Below are 20043 nucleotides of genomic sequence, written 5' to 3'. Positions count from 1 at the left end.
TGTTGGGATTACATGTGTGAGCCACTGTGCCCAGCCATAAGTGGTCTAATTAGTCAAAAGAAAATATCCAGTTTTTGTGATCTCTTTGTAATTCTTTTCTGTGAGTTTCCCTGGCAAATTGGTCCTCCTGACTTTTTCTTTCTTTCTTTTTTTTTTTTTTTCCAAATTGGGCAGACTCCAGAATCACAGTAGATTCGGAGACTCTCCTACTGGCTATTTTTAATCAGAAGCCAGAGTGCATACTGCTTTAAATGGAGTAGAAAGTTCCATGTAGTCTAGTTCATGTGCATATGACCTCATGGGCTGTTAAGCCTTAATCTCACAATGAAAATTTTCCTTTAAAGATGTCAGATTTATGGCCAGGTACGGTGGCTCACACCTGTAATCCCAGCACTTTGGGAGGACAAGGCGGGTGGATCACGAGGTCAGGAATTCAAGACCAGCCTGGCCAAGATGGTGAAACCCATCTCTACTAAAAATACAAAAAATTAGCCGGGCGTGGTGGCAGGTGCCTGTAATCCTAGCTACTCAGGAGACTGAGGTAGCAGAATCACCTGAACCCGGGTGGCAGCGGTTGGAGTGAGCTGAGATTGCGTCACTGCACTCCAGCCTGAGCGATAGAGTCAGACTCCGTCTCAAAAAAAAAAAAAAAAAAAAGTAAGATTTAATTACCAGAAACTATTTTGAAGACAGATAACCACCACCACTACCACCACACTGATTGTACTCCATACAAAACAGTTTAGGTGGTAAGGATCACATTAGATACTAAATTTCTGTGATCCTTTCCCTTTCAAAAAGTCACAGTTTTCAGGCCTTTTAATGAAAAAGAAAGTTAGGCAGTAGAATAAAAATTTAAATAGCTAAAATTAAGTTTTAAAAAACTCGATATTTAAATCTCTTTAAAGGTATAAATTCTTTTGAATAAAAATGTAAAGGGGAGAGGGGTGCATATCTGAACATTAAATTTTAGGCACTTTCTGGGAGTTGATACCCAATACTGTAAAAGTGGGCTGAAGAGTCACCACCAGGTAAACACATTAAGCTAAAAAATCAATAACCACTAACTCTAGTTTCAGATGCACTTTTATAGTTTCTCAAGGGTCAGTAGTATACCAAAGTCACTAAGAAAAACTGTGATAGAATGCTTCAAGTATCTTATTTGTGCCTCAATGTCCAAACCAATCTGGCTCAAAATTTCCAACTTAAGCCATTTAATAGGGTATGAATGTTTCCAATTAAATGGAATAAAATTAAGAGAAGTGATAAGGAAATGCAGTATAGAAAATCTTCTAAAATGTCTAAATTAGCTAGCTTATTTTGATAAAACATAGAGTAACAAATTCACATCTCTTAAAATATCTTAATCAGAGGTCAAGACAGTTGTCCAGAAAATGTCACATTATTCATTGTTATCTACTTTTTCTTTAAACAGTATAACCAAAGCCTCTACTTGAGTTATACTTAAAATTTTTTTCCTGTTTTATTTCACCAAATTTGTTTTTAAAACTATACTTAACCAAAACCTATTTGGCATTTACTGTCACTAAGATTTAGTAAAGAAAAGAGTTTGCCAAATTTTAATCAAGATTAGGTAAGATTTTAATACAACATACTCTGCTTATTTGAAATAAACCAGTATCTTCCATAGTTTCTTCAAAATATGCGACATCTCACAGAATACTGTAAATTTCAGTGCAAAGGATGCCACCCCAGAGACACTGTTGACTTGGCTTGGGTAAAGGTACATGTGAAAACTGCTTAAATTAAATATCTACAAAAAAGAAAGCCAAAAGGCTTGTTTTGGTTGAGAACGATAGGAGTCCACATAAGTCTTCAATTCTAGGAGCTTCAAAATGAAGAAAAGGCTGAGATGTTGTCCTTCACGTTCCTGTTCATCCAAGTTGCTTCCCTTTGAAGAACTAAGAAAACACTACACTCCATAATGTATTCTTCTGGAGGATTCCATAAAGTTTAGGTTCAACATCTCAGCACAAGGATATATGCTATAGGGTAGCTAAAATCCGTAAAAAGGAGACCACCACGACGCAAAACGTCTGTCCAGTGCCCAGAGTGAGGGCTTCAAATGGTATCATTTCCTTCCCTGCTGCTCGGTAAACTCCAGCAATAGCTGCACCTGATTTAAAACGCAAGAATGTTAAACAAAAACAAAAAGCCAAGATGAACAAACTCATGAAAATACAACATTTAAAATACTACTGTAAGTAGAATGTTCCAGATTTTTTTTTTTTTTTTTTTTTTTTTTTTGAGACGGAGTCTCACTCTGTCGCCAGGCTGGAGTGCAGTGGTGCGAACTCAGCTCACCACAACCTCTGCCTGCTGTGTTCAAGTGATTCTCCTGCCTTAGCCTCCCAAGTAGCTGGGACTACAGGCATGCACCACCACGCCCAGCTAATTCTTGTATTTTTAGCAGAGACGGGGTTTTACCATGTTGGCCAGGATGGTCTTGATCTCTTGACCTCGTGATCCGCCCACATCGGCCTCCCAAAGTGCTGGGATTACAGGCGTGAGCCACTGCACCCGGCCTGTTCCAGATTTTTATATTGAAATCTACATCTTATAGAAATGTTAGGTTTTCCCTGTTCTTTCTGTGGACTACTCTAGGCTTTGAGTATTCATTACATGGCTTGCAGATCACTTTTAGATGCTGACTCCTTAAAACCAAGAGTCTCCTAGATTTATTGAATAAAATAATCTAGAAGAAATAATCAAAATCACAAAGATAGCAATTCCCACATGACCGGATTATGAACTCAAAAATATCTGTGTATTCCCCTACCAGTTACCCCATGCCTAGCCTTTAACAGGGACCTACTACATTTTTGGTAACAAATGAAAAATAGTCTTTTGAGTTAGACTAAGCAAGAAACGTTTCAGGCCACCTTCTGTCATACTCATAGTTCCCTTCAAGAAATGGATGCAGGAGGGAGTAGAGGGGTGAGAAGGGAAGACAGGAGGACCTCTAAGTCATATTGTTATTAATTCACAGGGCATGAGAGGAGAGATTCAGGGATTCCTTCCTGTTTCCCAAGTCATTGATTGTTTTTATTATGTTAGTCACTATAACTTCCCGCAAATTGAGAAAACAAAACAAAAACCCCTGTATCTATGCAGATACCCATCTAAGTTACTATAGGAGTTCAGCATTGTACCAAGAAAGTTAACGTTTCATTTGTTTGAAAAGAACAGATCCAGCTGGGCGTGGTAGCTCACGCCTGTGATCCCAGCACTTTGGGAGGCCGAGGTGGTTGGATCATCTGAGCTAAGGAGTTTGAGACCAGCCTGGGCAACATGGTGAAACCCCATCTCTACTAAAAATACAAAAAATTAGCCAAGTGTGGTGGCATGCGCCTGTAATCCCTACTACTCGGGAGGCTGAGACAGGAGAGTTGCTTGAACCCAGGAGGCTGAGGTCGCTGTGAGCCGAGATTGCGACACTGCACTCAAGCCTGGGCAACAGAGCCAGATCCTGTCGCAAAAAAAAAAAGATCTGGCCAGGTACAGTGGCTCAAGCCTACAATCCCAGCATTTTGGAAGGCCGAGGCAGGAGGATCACTTAAGCCCAGGAGTCTGAGACCAGTCTGGGCAACATGACAAAACCTTGTCTTTACAAAAAATAGAAAAATTAGCTGGGTGTGGTGGCACGTGCCTGTAATCCTAGTTACTTGGGTGGCTGAGGTAGGAGCATCACTTGAGCTTGGGAGGTCAAGGCTGCAGTGAGCTGTGACTGTGCCACTGCACTCCAGCCCAGGTGACAGAGCAAGACCCTGTTCTCAAATAAAAATACATAAATAAAAATTTTAAAAAGAAAAGAATAGATCCAGATTTCCTATATGACCTTCCTCCACAAAATGCACCAAATAAAATTCTCCTTGGTCATAGCGTGTTCATTCACTCAAATTTTCTTCTGCAGAACACTTCCGTGTTTTATAAGGTATGATCCCTATTCTCTAGGTACTTGGAATCTAGCTGGGAACACAAGACAGAAACAGATTTGCAATAATGCAAAATAACATACAGTGTCTCAATCACGTTTACAATTTTTTTTTTTTTTTTGAGACAGTGTTTCACTCTTTTGCTCAGGCTGGAATGCGGTGCCATGATCACAGCTCCCTGCAGCCTCAATCACCAGGGTTCAAGTGATCCTCCTGAGCAGCTGGGACTAGAGGCACATGCCACCATGCCTGGCTATTTTATTTATTTATTTTTCGTAGAGACAGGGTCTCACTATGTTGCCCAGGCTAGTTTTGAACTCTTGGACTTAAGCGATCCTCACAAGCTGGCCTCCCAAAGTGCTGGGATTACACGCATAAACCACCATGCCTGGCACATTTCATAAATGTGATATGAAGGTATATTAACATATTTTAATAAGAAGAAAGAACAGTATTAACCAAAGGTTGGCTGCCTTGAACATTTAGTGATTTAAAATGCCCACCTCCACTGGCAATGCATACATTTTGTTACTAACATCTGAAAGACATGTTTCATTGGGCCCCTCCAAAATTTAGGAACACAGAAAGAGTGGATTGGGTAGAAAGAAGCTTAAGGAACTTGAACTGGGCCCTAAAGTGGGACTGCGATAATGAAGTGAAGAAAGGAAAAAGTATATCCAAGGGAGCAGCAAATGGAAAGGGAACAGATTACTCATAGAGCCTTAAAGACAGAAATGAATACAATATGTATTCGACAATTACTATGTGTCAGGGATTATGTTTAAGTACATCATATACACATTGGCTCAATCATGCAAGGGTATGAGGTGGGTAGTTTCATCCCTATTTTACTAAGAAATAAACAAAGACAGGCCCTAGGAGCCAGTCATCCTGGGACATAAGGTCTCCAAAGAAGCGGTAGGTGATACAGTTAGAACACAGAGAAACTAGGCCACTTTCTCTCAAAAAAAAAAAAAAAAAAAAAAACCTCCAGTCAAAGACACAGAAGGCAAATCATTTCTGCTTGACGCTAAGGTTTCAATTCACAGTGAAAAAAAGTTACAAATCAGTAGGAATATTACATTTCTATATTATAAGAACATATTTATATTTACATGTATACCTAAAAAAAGAAATACACACCAAGATGTAAACTGTGGCTATTATTTAGGGATGGGAAAATGGAGGATTTTACATTTTAATTACTTAGAACTTTTAGTTTATATAAAATACACATTTATATTTATGCATGAGCTTTAAAATAATTTAAACTTGTTGTTCTCATTTCTGTAACTGTGTCTTATCCCATAAGCAAAAGCCGTAGCAAAACAAATGCCCCAAAAACAGGCCTGAAAATAATTCATAACATCATGTTACTCCAATTCTTATTCAGAAAGTCCTAAGGGGAAAAAAATAACCAGAGCACTAACCGGGTACTTTTCTAAACAAGAATTCTTTTTTTTCCCCCTCGGGTCTTGCTCTGTGGCCCAGGCTGATCTGCTGTGGTGTGATCACGACTCACGGCAGCCCAGCCTGGACCTCCTGGCTCCAGCAATCCTCCCACGTCAGCCTCCCACGTAGCTGGAACCACAGGCACACACTATTACACTCAGCTACATTTTTTATTCTTATTTGTAGAGATGGGGTCTTGCTATGTTGTTCAGGCTAGTCTCAATTTCCTGGGCTTCAGCAACCCTCCCACCTCTGCCTCCCAAAGTGCTGGGATCACAGTCATGAGCTACTACACCTAGCAAAGAATTCTTGTCATCAGAATTTGTCTTCTATCTTTACAGCAACCACATCCACATGAGTGGAAGTAATTCACCAACTATATTGCAGGGCCAATGCTCAAGAGATAGCTGATCAGAAAGGAGAAGTAGCTTCCGAAAAGATAAATTTTCCTCTTGCTGGTGGCCTCTCTCACAAGATATATCTCACAAAGTTTAACATGACTTCCCTGAAGCCACTGAGATGAAATCTGACTCAATAAGTCAAAGAGGTTAGCCAAGTAATAGGGCCTTGGGGGTGGGGAAAAAAAAAAAAAAAAAAAAACTGGGCCAGGCACAGAGGCTCATGCCTGTAATCACAGCCTTTTGGCAGGCTGAGGTAGGCAGATCGCTTGAGCTTAGGAGTTCAAGACCTGGGCAACATGACGAAACCCTGTCTCTAAAAAAATACAAAAAAATTAGCCAGGCATGGTGGCACACCCCTGTAGTCCAAGCTTCTTGGGAGGCTGATGTAGGAGGATTACTTGAGCCCAAGAGGTCAAGGCTGCGGTGAGCCAAGATTGTGACCACTGCACTCCGGCCTTGCTGACATAGGGAGACCTATCTTAAAACAAAACAAAACAAAAAAATGACTTGTGGTTAAACGTCACTCTTTCCTTCATCCTACTCAGATATGTTTCTAAAATAGGTCCTGAAATTGACTAGTCATATTAAACATTTTTCACTGGTATTTTAATGTCTAACATACTTGTCAAGATTCCAGCAGTAATTGGTCCCACGATGCCCATCAACAGGATGCTTACAGACATGAACCTACCATATTTGTGATATCTGAGGGTGAAGAGGGCCAGTAATCCAGCAGGGACATGAAAGAACAGAGAAGACACCAGTGCCCACAGGAACACACCATACCACATCTCTACGAGGGAAGACAAAGAAAGGTTGTGAATCACTGCCTTTCCCAGGACAATCATTGCAGAGGGTACTCATCATACTCATGATTTCATTTTCAACACCATTTCTTTTTTCTTTCCGAAAAAAAAAAAATTTTTTTTTTTTTTTGAGTCAAAGTCTTGCTCTGTCGCCCAGGCTGGAGTGCAGTGACGTGGTCTCGGCTCACTGCAAGCTCCGCCTCCTGGGTTCACGCCATTCTCCCGCATCAGCCTCCTGAGTAGCTGGGACTACAGGCGCCCGCCACCACGCCCGGCTAATTTTTTGTATTTTTAGTAGAGATGGGATTTCACCGTGTTGGCCAAGATGGTCTCGATCTCCTGACCTCATGATCTGCCCACCTCAGCCTCCCAAAGTGCTAGGATTACAGGCACGAGCCACCGCGCCCGGCCTGGAGAAATTTTTTAAAAACAGGGTCTCACTCTGTCATCCAGACCGCAGTACAGTGGCACCATCATGGCTCACTGCAGCCTTGACCTCCTAGGTCTGGGTGTTCTCCCACCTTAGCCTTCGGAGTAGCTGGAACTACAGGCGTGCGCTACCACACCTGGCTAAATTTTTTTTCTTTTTTTTGTATTTTCCTTTTTTATGAGACAAGGTCTCACTACTCTGTTGCCCAGGATGGAGTGCAGTGGCACAATCTCAACTCACCGCAACCTCTGCCTCCCCAGTTCAAGTGATTCTCCAGCCTCAGCCTCCCAAGTAGCTGGGATTACAGGCGCATGCCACCACCCCTGGCTAATTTTTGCATTTTCAGTAGAGATGGGGTTTCACCATCTTGGCCAGGCTGGTCTCAAACTCCCGACCTCAGTTGATCCGCCCACCTTGGCCTCCCAAAGTGCTGGGATTACAGGCATTAGCCACTGCGCCTGGCCTGTATTTTCTTTTTTTTTTTTTTTTTGAGACGGAGTCTCGCTCTGTCGCCTGGGCTGGAGTGCAGTGGCCGGTTCTCAGCTCACTGCAAGCTCCGCCTCCCGGGTTTATGCCATTCTCCTGCCTCAGCCTCCGAGTAGCTGGGACTACAGGCACCCGCCACCTCGCCCAGCTAGTTTTTTGTATTTTTTAGTAGAGATGGGGTTTCACCGTGTTAGCCAAGATGGTCTCGATCTCCTGACCTCCTGATCCGCCCGTCTCGGCCTCCCAAAGTGCTGGGATTACAGGCTTGAGCCACCGCGCCCAGCCTGTATTTTCTTTAGAGATGGGGTCTCACCGGGTTGCCCAGACTGGTCTTCAACGCCTTGGCTCAAACGATCCACCCACCTTGGCCTCCCAAAGGGCAGGGATTACAGGTGTGAGGCCACCGTCCCCGGCCTTCAACATCATTTACTTACAAAGTAGGGTTCATCAGTCAAATATTCAAATATTGATGGTTTTAGAGGGTTCAACAAACTACTGCCCACAGACCTACCACCTGTTTTTTACACAGACTTATCTGAACCCATTCATTAATACTTTTATACACACACACTTATCTGAAAGCATTTACTTTTGTACACACATACTTATTCAACCCATGCCCTTTCATTTAAGTATTGTTTATGGCTGCTTTCCAGCTTCAAGTCCAAAGCTGATAACAGTGACACAGACCACATGACCCCTAAAGCCTAAAATATTTACTATCTGGCCCTTCACAGAAAAAGCTGACCAATTCCTGTACCCTCAAACTGAAAAAAAAAGGTTCACCTAGATTTCAAAATTGACCTAAATAATGTCCCCCCGACCATGGCTGGGCACGGTGGCTCACAACTGTAATCCCAACACTTTGGGTGGCCAAGGTGGCAGGTCGCTTGAGCCCAGGAGTTTGAGACTAGCTTGGGCAATACAGGGAAACCCTGTCTCTACAAAAGATACAAAAATTAGCCTGGCACTGCATACCTGTAGTCCCAGCTACTCGAGACGCTGAGGTGGGAAGATTGCTTGAGCCTGGGGGGGCAGAGGCTGCAGTGAGCTGAGATCATGCTACTGCACTCCTGCCTGGGCAACAGGGTGAGATGGTCTCAAAAAACCCCCCAAAAAACAAAAAACCCAAACAAAAATAATTCCCTCATAAGAGGCACAAACAAAAAACCCAAACAAAAATAATTCCCTCATAAGAGGCACAAGCCCAAGTACCAATTGGTAGGGTACTATGCAATCAATGCCTGCTGATCTTTCCTGACCTTTTGATCACTCAGTCTTCTAAAATAGCTATACAATTATATTCATTCCACAATCATTTTAAAGACAATGCAGTAAACATCAAGCCATCACCTCCTATTAGGATTTCAAAGCTCTTTAGGATATGAAATAAATACCAGAAAATATAAATGTTTGGCTTGAAGACAAACGGCAGGAAAACAACAGTACAGGTTAGGAGAGCTGGTTCCTACAAAACTCTAATTACTCTTAAGGTGTCTGTAATTCAGGCAACATTAAGATACATATAATCATCAACTATGTATGAAAAACTATGCATGAGGCACCCTGGAAAATACAAAGAAAACAAAAGCGTCCTGCTGGAATGTGACTTTACAATTTGTTAAATGGTCCGTGTAGCATTTCCCCTCAATGAACCCCAAGGCAACGCCTTAGAATCCTCAAGGTAGCTCTCTAGCTACCCATAGGGAGGGATTGGCGGTGACACGTTAGATAAAACTGTCCATCCTTGGCTAGAGGTAGACAAGTAGCAAGTGATTTTTGAGATCAGTGAAGAGCTTAGCTCAGCAGGGTTTCTTGACCACCGCCCTCTGCCCTATTGACATTTGCACCAGGTAACTTTTCATTATGGGGGCTGCACTGTGCACTGTAGGATATGGAGAGGCACCTCTGGCCAGCAGCACTCTCTTCCCAGTCGTGTCAACCAAAATATTTCCAGACATTGTCAAATGTCCCCAGGGGGGCAAAACTACTCTGATTAAAAACCACGGGCTTTACCAAAGCACAGAGGCTTTATAAGAGCAATGATGGCTGTGCGTGGTAGCTCATGCCTGTAATCCCACCACTTTGGGAGGCGGAGATGGGTGAATCACGAGGTCAGGAGTTCGAGACCAGCCTGGCCAACATAGTGAAACCCTGTCTCTACTAAAAATACAAAAAAACCCACAAAAACTTAGCCGGTCATGGTGGTGGGCGCCTGTAGTCCCAGCTACTTGGAAGGCTGAGGCAGAAGAATTGCTTCAACCCAGGAGGCAGAAGTTGCAGTGAGCCGAGATTATACCACTGCACTCCATCCTGGGTGACAGAGAATGACACTCCATCTCAAAAAAAAAAAGAGCAATGACAGTTAAAGCTATAAAGACAGATGAGGGACACCCTTTGGGGAATTTGACACCAGACTAAGGACTTAACAAAAGATCTGAAGTGCCAATGTAGGTTTTAAGCAGTAAAGGGTTGTCACAGCATTATTCCACAAGTCCCACCTGATACTCCTAGTTGGAATACAAACTGGAAAACCACCTTTTTGCAGGGTAATTTGGAAGTCAAATGTGCATGGCCCTTGCTGCAACAATTTTACTTCCAGGGATATACCTTACAGAAAAGCATAGGTAGGCAAGGACAGAGGTAACAAAAAGGTCCCAACAGCATTGTCTATAATAGCAAAAACTAGAAGTCACCTGCATGGCTATCACTGTAGGATTTGGAAAACACATTCTGTGCACCCACGTAATAGAACACTACACAGTTCCATTAAAATATGTAACAGATGTATATATACTGAAGGGGCAAGACGCCCAAGCCACATTGTGAAGTTACAAAAGCCAGCTGTATGTAGAATAAGATCCTGTTTTTGAGAAAATAAACACACAAAAAAAACATGCATGTGGAAATGCTTCTATGTACTGAGCATGTTTATTTAATAAATATTTATTAGATAGGCCAGGCGCAGTGGCTCATGCCTATAATCCCAGCACTTGAAGCCAGGAGTTTGAGACCAGCCTGGCCAACATGGTGAAACACCGTCTCTCTTAAAAATACAAAAAAATTAGCTGGGCGTGGTGGCGAATGCCTGTAATCCCAGCTACTCAGGAGGCTGAAGCATGAGAATCGCTTGAACCCTGGAGGCAGAGGTCGCCATAAGCCAGGGAAAGAGAGCTAGACTTAAAAAAAAAAAAAAAAAAAAAAAAAAGATAAGAAAAAACGAAGCTTTTGTTTTCACAAGAACTGCTCAGGAAGAATGAGCCTATTGGGATGAACAATTTAAAAGAGACCAGCTAGGGGCATCAATCGGCTTGAAGGGATTAGAAAGGGGGAGGAGGGGAGGACCAGAAGCTTTACTGGAAGCTGTATTAGCACTGTAAGCGCACTGTCAGTGTGTGTGTTTTTCCCCAGATCAATGAAAACCACAGTTTTACGAAGGTATTTTTATTCCCTTTACACAGGCTTCTTAATCTTGTTGGGAAGCTGGATTTAAGGGGCTACTGGAGACAAGGGGTGGAGCCAAATCCCCTTAACCCTCCCTTGGCATTTTCACAGACGACTGCTCAAACTCTTTGCTCATTTTGAGTTAATAAAGCTTCAATTCAGAGCATATTCTGAATACTTCCAGCGAGAGTGCTCAGGTCTTGTTTTGGATAAATGGTTCTCAGTGAAAAACAGCAAGGATGCCCCAATTAGGTCTCAATGCTTATTAAAAATAGCAAATGAGGCCAGGCACAGTGGGTCTTATCTGCAAGCGCAGCACTTGGGAGGCTGAGGCGGGCGGCTCATCTGCGGTTAGGAGTTCCAGATCAGCCAGGCCAACATGGCGAAACCCTGTCTCTACCAAAAAATATAAAAATTAGCAAGGTGGGGTGGTGCACGCCTGTAATCCCAGTGACGCGAGAGGCTAAGGAACGAATCTTCCTCCACCAATGAAAAAAGTCACCTTTAGTCAAGAGTGTCAATCAGAAATTGAGGGCAGGATTCTTGGTCCTCAGGGTTTCAGGCCCCACCTCTTCCACAACAAACCCATATCCTCCTGCAGTTTCTTTTCTGGCTGCCATTAGGCCAGGAGCTATTCCTGCCTTCCGCTGCCAAGAGACTTGCCCTCCCTGGCTGGCAGCAGCTCCAGAGGGGGAAGTGCCTGGGTCTGGATACTGCTTCTCCCTAACAAATGTGCACCCACCAGAGCTGTGGCACCCACAAATTCCTCCTGCCTGGGCAGCTACTTTGGCCCCTGGCTCAGTCTAGAGCAGCCTGGCCTCCCAGCTGAGGCCCCCTGTCCGCCACCCACCGCCAGCTCATCCCCAAGCCCCAGCACAGCACCATGCCTCTCTTCCAAGGCAGAAAGACCATCTTCTATCCCAAATCCTCACCTGCCACTCCCGTATCAATCTGATCCTCTGACCACCCAAACACCTAGTCTGCAGAAAGTTCTATGATGGCACCAGGAATTCACTGGTCCAAAGTGGACAAATGAGATGCAAACCTGCCTCAAAGAACTCAGAACAATCTTCACCTGGCTGCTGTCTGCCCCTACTGACCTGAGACCAGCCCTGGGTCCCCGCTATCCAGGGCTTCTGCTGGAGATGCCAGAGTTTTAGAGATAAGCTCTGCTTTCTGCAGTAACTCAAGGCACTGCTGGAGCCTGGCTTCCTACCAGCTGCCCCAGAACCACTGAGACCTTGAACTGGGAGGCAAAGCCTTAATATGCCAGAAACATATGAAGCTGGTAATTTCCAGGAAGGCAGGTTGGAACACAGGTGTGCCATCCAACTGCTAAGGGCTGAATTATGTGCCCCTACTATTCACGTGTTAAACCCAACAGGCCTGTGGTCTTATGAGAGGAAGAGATTCTCAATATCTTGATACCTGTCTCTCTCTGACATGTGAAGACATGGTGAGAAGGCAAGTCAAGAAGAGGGTCTTCACCAGAACCCAACCATCCTGGCACCCTAATCTCAGCCTTCCAGCCTCCAGAACTGAGGAGACGATGTTTGTCATTTAAGACAGCTAGTCTGTGGTACTTTGTTATGGCGGCCCATGATGAGACAAAAATGTCACCCATCCCCACTTCCCTAGGAGCACAGCCCCTGCCCCAGGAGGCCTGCTCAGTCACCAACCCACATCTCAATTTTCCAAAAAGCTTAAAGGCCAATTTGTAAACAGTGCCTGGCATACACAGCAGGCCAACACCTCTCTGCAGTTCTGAGAAGGAGAGGCACACTGCACCCCCTACAACCCTGAGCCACATCCATTAGCTCCTTCACTATATATTTTATATAGCATCACTAAAGTCATTTCAAGTAGGAAAAAAAGGTTTTATTATAGATGAGCAGAGGAGTATGCTTATAAAACACTCTCACATGAGGTTATTACAGGACTCTAAATAGCAAAGGCAAACCCGGATCTAAAAGGCTTCTTAAAAAACTAAGTGATTTCCCTTTAATCTACTGCACCTTAATTTGCCATCTATTTAATAGCTGTTTATCGATCGTCATACAGTACTTTTCATTTCACTGGCTCAAAACTCTCTCAGAAATCTTTGTCTACATATCTTACAGTATTCATTTGTTCACTGCTTTAAAGTAAGTATATTGCTTCGGGTTTGTTTACTTTGGCAGCTAAAGGCACATCATCTCCCTATGGTGAAGTTAAATCAGGTAACTAATCTGTAATACAATATGATATTGGAAAATGAGATTAAGCATTGTGGTAGAATGGGCTCCCAAAGGTATTCGCATTCCCATCTCCAAAACCTGTGAACAGATTACCTTTCATGGGTAAAAGGACATTGTGCTGACTAAAGTAAGGATCTTGCAAAAGGAGATTGTCTTGGATTTTCCAGTTAGGTCTAATGTAAGCACAGGGTCTAATGTAAGCACAGGGTCTTTGTAAGAGGGAGGTAGGAGATGAGAGTCAGAGAGATTTGAAGATGTTATGCTGCTGGCTAGGAAGAAGAGGAGGAGGCCAAGCATCAGGGAACATAGGTGGATGCTTTTCCTCTAGACGCTGGAAAAGGCAGGAAAAAAAATTCTTACTAAAAGTTCCAGAAGGAACACAGCCCTGCTAAACCTTGGTTTTAGCCCACATGCACCCAATTTGGACTTCTGACCTTCATAATTGTAAGACAATAAAATCTGTATGGCTTTAAGCTGCTAAACTTGTGGAATTAATTACAGTAGCAATAGCAGAGTCATAAAAACACTAAGAAGTTAATCGCTGATCAGTCGAATATATATTGACCTTATTCTATATGCTGACATATCAGTAAAAAGACTAAGATCCCTACCCTAAAAGATATTTGAGGGTTTCCTTGAGGATATATTTTTAGACAGTTATATATATATATATATATATATATATATATATATATATATTTTTTTTTTTTTTTTTTTTTTTTTTTTTTTTTTTTTGAGATGAAGCATCACACTCTGTTGTCCAGGCTGGAGTGCGGTGGCATGATATCAGCTCACTGCAACCTCTGCCTCCTGGGTTCAAGCTATTATTCTGCCTCAGCCTCCCAAGTAGCTGGGACTACAGGTGCGCGCCACCATGCCCAGCTAATTTTTGCATTTTTAGTAGAGATGAGGCTTCACCATATTGGCCAGGCCGGTCTCGAACTCCTGACCTCAGGTGATTCACCCGCCTTGGCCTCCCAAAGTGCTGTGATTACAGGCGTGAGTCACTGTGCCCGGCCTAGACAGACATATCTTTTAGATATTCAGAGAGATATTGCAGTGAAAGAGAACAAACAGCAGAATCCTCTAGTGGATTCTGTATTAACAAAAGGGGTCTATAACGGCTGGCTCCCTGGCCTCTAACCTTTACAGCAGAGTCACCTAACTCCCAACCAAGACCTCAAGACCAACCTGGCCCCAAATGGCAGCAATGGAAAGAACCTGAGCCAAGTGGGCAGCGTGAGGCTCAGCACTCAGCCCTCCTTCCAGCTGGCCCCACTCTCATCTTGTGTTCCAGTGAACAACTGGGTCAACACAGCCAGTTCCTCTGGGGTTCTAAGCAGACCACATGAGTCCTCCTGGGGATTAAGAGTCTTACACAGTCTGGGCAGGGCTCGGTGGCGCACGCCTGTAATCCCAGCACTTTAGGAGGCTGAGGTAGGTGGACCACCTGAGGTCAGGAGTTCAAGACCAGCCTGGCCAACATGGTGAAACCCCGTCCCTGCTAAAAGTACAAAAATTGGCCAGGTGTGGTGGCACTGGCCTGTAATCCCAGCTACTCGGGAGGCTGAGGCAGGAGAATCACTTGATCCTGCAAGGTAGAGATTATAGTGAGCCGAGATCACACCGTTGCACTCCAGCCTGGGCGACAGAGCTAAACTCTGTCTCCAAAAAAAAAAAAAAAAAAAAGAGTCTATGTAGTCCTGCAACTCCAAGCTAAAGTTGAGCTATCTTGATACTAATCACCCATCAGCCTACAGCTCTGCACGTTGTGCACTGGGAGGCTCCTCTCTTGCCAAATCCCACCTCCCTGCCTGGAGGTCCAACTGTCCCCTCCACTCCTTCCTAACAAGAGGACGTGCCCACTGAACTACCAACTGTAGTCAACCACCTATCTCTGGATACTGCCTGCCTGCTCCTCCCTGGTTCTTGGGTGTGCCCCTGGCCTGCCTCACCTCAGTCCTAGCCTGACCAGACCTTGTCTATCCTGATAGGGCCTTCTATCTATTCTCCATGCAAAGTCGTTATTTCTTAAGTTTCTTCTTTGTACAAAGAAGGTTTCTTCTCAGGATGATGCAAATATTCTCAAACTAATTGTGATAGTTGTATAACTCTGTAAATATACTAAAACCCACTGGATTGTACACTTTTTAAAAAAGTCAGAATCATCCCATCTCTGCTCCAAACTCCCCAGTAGAGCCCTCCAGGATCTGCCCTCCCCTCCTTCTCTCCACCTTGCCCACATAGTCCCTCCAGGCACCCTGGGCTCCTCAGGGTTTCTTCTGCAAGCTCCTGTTCCAGGAGCTCTGAATCTGCTGCTCCCTGGCCTAGAACACTTGCTCTTCCTCCAGTAGCTGTTGGCTCATTAGCTCACTACTCACTTTCTTCAGATTTTGACTCCAATATCATCACCACCCAGAGCCTCCCCATCACTTTACAGCAAACAGCATTCCACCTGAGCCACACAGGTCCTGCCCCCTTCCTAGGCCCCTCACCACCAGCTGTTTTGTTTGTTTTCTCTCTCCCCATTTGAATGAAAGTTCCACGTGGGAAGGGGCTTTGTTTTGTTACTATGGCATCTTGACTTGGTGCCTAGAAAACAACAGGCACACAATTAACACAGAGCAAATATTTTTTGAGTGAATGAACACACTGGTTCAAGTGTGACCAGTCTTGACTTCTGCAAGGACAACACAAAACCATTACTGGGTTTTAAATTATTTTAATAAGATCTAATTTGACACTGATTTAGTGAAATCTGTATCTTCCGAAGATGAATGTCATTCCTGATACAAGATAAAGATCTCAGTTTCTTGGTTTTGAGGTTTGTTAAAAATGACAACAGTAAAGGAAAAAATTTTAACTGCATTTGTAGTTTAGCCATTTACTAATAATTATTTATTTTTGAAACAGAGTCTCACTCTGTAGCCCAGGCTGGAGTGCGGGGGCCTGATATCTGCTCACTGTAACCTTCCCCTCTCAGGTTCAAGCTATTCTCCTCCTGCCTCAGGCTCCCGAGTAGCTGGAATTACAGGTATGCACCACCACGCCCCGCAAATTTTTGTATTTTTAGTAGAGATGGGGTGTCACCATGTTGGCCAGGTTAGTCTCGAACTCCTGACCTCAGATGATCTGCCTGCTTTGGCCTCCCAAAGCGCTGGGATTACAGGTGTGAGCCACCGCAACCAGCCGATTTAGTCATTTAGATGTCTACCTAATCCTCCCTAGGTAAATGGCTAAACTGCAAATACAGGTAATAAAGAAAAAATCAATTCAGTGCTTCCTCATATACATAAATACGTCAGAATACTTCAGAACAATGATTCTGCCATAATGAGTTGGCATAAACTGCAAGTAACCTTTTCTGTGGGGCCAAAATAGCAATACACCAGATTCAGGACAATGAATGCCACTCCCGTTAAGCACTTAGTAGTAAGAGAGGATGCGGATACCCTTACAGTAGAGGTTTCATAGACACCATCTTCACCAGATGATCAAACTTAGTAGTACTATCAATGAAGATACAAACTGACATTAAATGTCTCTTTTTTTGTTGAGACGAAGTCTCGCTCTGTCACCCAGGCTGAAGTGCAGTGGCACAATCTTGGCTCACTGCAACCTTTGCCTCCTAGGTTCAAGAGATTCTCGTGCCTCAGCCTCCCAAGTAGCTGGGATTACAGGTACACATCACTATGCCTAATTTTTGTATTTTTAGTAGAGACAAGGCTGGTCTTGAACTCCTGACCTCAGGTAATAAACCTGCCTCAGCCTCCCAAAGTGCTGGGATTCCAGGTGTGAGCCACCGCGCCGGACTGACATTCAATGTCTCCTGATGTGATGTACTGGTGAGTGGACATCACTTAGGTAGGTGGCTTTCTGACCAAAATGTTTAATCTAAATCTAATCATGAAGAAAATCTAATGAACCTAGATTGTAAAATAGTCTATAAAACAATTCACATGGACTCTTCCAAAATGTTCATCTTAAAAAAATTCAAACAAGGAAGGAGATGTTTCAGCTAAATGAAACTAAAGAGATGGGACAACTTAATGTAATGTGTGAACCTTAGATCATGGAATATATATATTTTCTAAGGAAAAAAATCTATGTGGACAACTGGGGAAACTTAAACAAGGCCCATACGTTAGTTAACATCATTCTATCATGTTCAATTTCTTTTTTTTTTTTTTGCTTTGTCGCCCAGGCTGGAGTGCAGTGGCCGGATCTCAGCTCACTGCAAGCTCCGCTTCCCAGGTTCATGCCATTCTCCTGCCTCAGCCTCCCAAGTAGCTGGACTACAGGCGCCCGCCACCTTGCCCGGCTCGTTTTTTGTATTTTTTTAGTAGAGACGGGGTTTCACCGTGTTAGCTAGGATGGTCTTGATCTCCTGACCTCGTGATCCGCCCGTCTCGGCCTCCCAAAGTGCTGGGATTACAGGCTTGAGCCACCGCGCCCGGCCCATGTTCAATTTCTTGTATGTGATATGGTTTTGTGGATGATAGAAAATGGTTTTTAAGGCCGGGAGCGGTGGCTCAAGCCTGTAATCCCAGCACTTTGGGAGGCCGAGATGGGCGGATCACGAGGTCAGGAGATCGAGACCATCCTGGCTAACACGGTGAAACCCCGTCTCTACTAAAAAAAAATACAAAAAAACTAGCCGGGCGAGGTGGCGGGCGCCTGTAGTCCCAGCTACTCGGGAGGCTGAGGCAGGAGAATGGCGTAAACCCGGGAGGCGGAGCTTGCAGTGAGCTGAGATCCGGCCACTGCACTCCAGTCCGGGCGACAGAGCGAGACTCCACCTCAAAAAAAAAAAAAAAAAAAAGAAAATGGTTTTTAGGAGATATATGCTAAGATTACCAGGCATCAAGTAAGTGTTATGACTTCTGCAACTTCCTATTGAATAACTCCAGAGTTGAAATGGGACATGTGACATACATCTAAGTGTTATATGTAACACATGTGATTAGATATATAAAGAGAAACCCAAAAAATCAAAATATTACTGAATCTAAGTAAAGGGTACATGGGTATTTGTTGTACTGTTCTCTCAACTGTTCGGCAGGCTTGAAATTTTTCAGGAAAGGGGAAAATTAAGGAAACAAAAATTAATCTGGTCCCAGTAGTGCCTCCAGATTCCAAGAACATTTCATTTTTCACACAGCGTCCCCAGAATACCATCAGTTTTTTGATATCACTGTCAAAAGTGATCCCAGCACTTTCTGAAATGACGTGAGTTGCCAGATTCTCATTTCAGGCATGACCACAAGCTGAACATCTGCATCTGACCCCAACCTGCCTGATGACCTTACCCGCTACTTCACAATCCCTCCGGGAAAATCCCTGGGCACATGATAACACTGCAAGTCCCAGGTGTGCGCTGAACGGCGCCTGGCAGTCGCTGCCCAGGGGATGAGAAATCACAGGTGCCTTGTTTGGAACTAGAGGCTGGAATCTCGTCCTCCTTCCCTCTGCTCTGGTCCCTCATTGTTTATGAAGATCTCAGTCCCCTCTGCTGGGAGCCCCACCTCCCCTTCCAGGGCCAGGGGCCCCAGTCTTCTTGCCTTTCAAGGTCTACATGAATAACTGTGCCTCCCCTCAAAACCTTTCTCCTCCTTCCCAGGTGAGTCCTCTCTCCTCCCTCCAGCTTTCCGCGCACGGAGAGTTCTTCCAGGCATTAGCAATCTGAGCAACCCTCCCAGCAGGCCCACCTCACGCCGCAGCGGGGAGGAAGAGTTCAAAGGAAGCTGTGCCAAAGATCTGGAAGGCTTAGCGGGAGAACCGGCACCAGGTGGCACCAGGTCTGGGAAAGAGATTCCTAGAAAGCGGAGCGGGTCTCGGAGGGGGTAGATTTGGCCCGAGGCGTCAGCGATCAGCGAAGGCAAGGGGAGCGCGAACTCTGACCCCTTAGCCTGGCCGGGCCGCTCCGAGGCACCTCGAAGGAGGCCGGGCGCCGTGCGGCAACCCAGGCAGGGCAGGAACCACCGCCTCCCGGGCTCGTGGGGTGCAGCTCTGAACCTGAACCGCTCGGGTGGCAGCCGGGCGCCCTCCAGTCCCGGGCCCACCTGCGGCCGTTCCCTGCACCTCACGCCCAGCTGGACTCCCGGGCCCGGCCTCAGGGACTGGCGAGGAAGTGACGGGGAAAGGGGCTCCGGACAAGGAGTAGGACCCAGCTCCAGGAGGACGGCGCCCACCCAGTAGGTCAGCCGCGCACCAGGGACCCCGCCCAGACTCGGGGCGCCCACAGCCCTGCCGAGGCGACGGCGGGGCGCGCAATGCGCAGGCGCGGGGCGGGCCGTACCTGGGAAGGAGCAGAGGGAAGTAGAGTTGGGGCACAGGGTCCCGTTGCCCACCCGCGGCACAACCTTGAGGCTCAGGATCTGCTGCAGGAGCCCGGCCGACCCGCCGCTGCCGCCGCTCCCCTCGCGCTCCATCCCGTCGCCATTCACCACAGAGAAATGAGGGACGAGCGCCCGAAGTGCGGTAGCGGCCGGCCACCACTCACCCTCGCCGCCTCAGCGTCACCTCCAGCCGGGGCCCTCTTCCCCCAATCCCAACGGCGCTGCCAAGTGACCGTTGCCTCCTCCAATCACAAGGCTCCGCAGCGCGCGAGCGCAGGGCCAGGGTTGTTCCCGCCCCCAACGTTGCGCAGGGCTAGCACAGACCCAGCCCCCAGGGACGCGCCCCCTCCTGGACGGCGCGCTCTGGGACCGCGCGCCCAGCTCTGCCCTTCTCTGCAGCGCCCCCTGCGACAAAGTAGGGAATTGCATGCGCCCCACCAGACCCGAGGTATGGATTTACCAGGGATCTGGAAAAATACAGTGATAGAACGGA

General features: G+C 45.4%; 1 protein-coding gene across 3 annotated transcripts; it reads right to left on the bottom strand.

Annotated features, from left to right (window-relative positions):
- Positions 1-1461: 1461 nt before the first annotated feature.
- Positions 1462-19798, bottom strand: TMEM170A (transmembrane protein 170A). 3 transcript variants are annotated; one of them, XM_030924406.1, is made up of 3 exons: positions 19715-19798; positions 6432-6602; positions 1462-2137 (listed from the first exon to the last, which is right to left on the bottom strand). In XM_030924406.1, exons 2-3 carry the CDS (start codon positions 6598-6600, stop codon positions 2007-2009), a joined length of 300 nt encoding a protein of 99 aa, XP_030780266.1. In that variant the 5' UTR covers positions 6601-6602; positions 19715-19798; the 3' UTR covers positions 1462-2006. The 3 variants fall into 3 exon arrangements, with proteins under 3 accessions (XP_030780266.1, XP_010381279.1, XP_010381278.1); XM_010382977.1 differs by having other exon boundaries at positions 6501-6602; positions 19511-19780; XM_010382976.2 differs by having other exon boundaries at positions 19511-19779.
- Positions 19799-20043: the final 245 nt, after the last annotated feature.

This window comes from Rhinopithecus roxellana, chromosome 20 (assembly GCF_007565055.1).
Source record: "Rhinopithecus roxellana isolate Shanxi Qingling chromosome 20, ASM756505v1, whole genome shotgun sequence".
Taxonomy (NCBI): Eukaryota; Metazoa; Chordata; class Mammalia; order Primates; family Cercopithecidae; genus Rhinopithecus; species Rhinopithecus roxellana.
The sequence above is the reverse complement of the archived record's forward strand: the minus strand, read 5'-3'. Positions and strand labels throughout refer to the sequence as shown.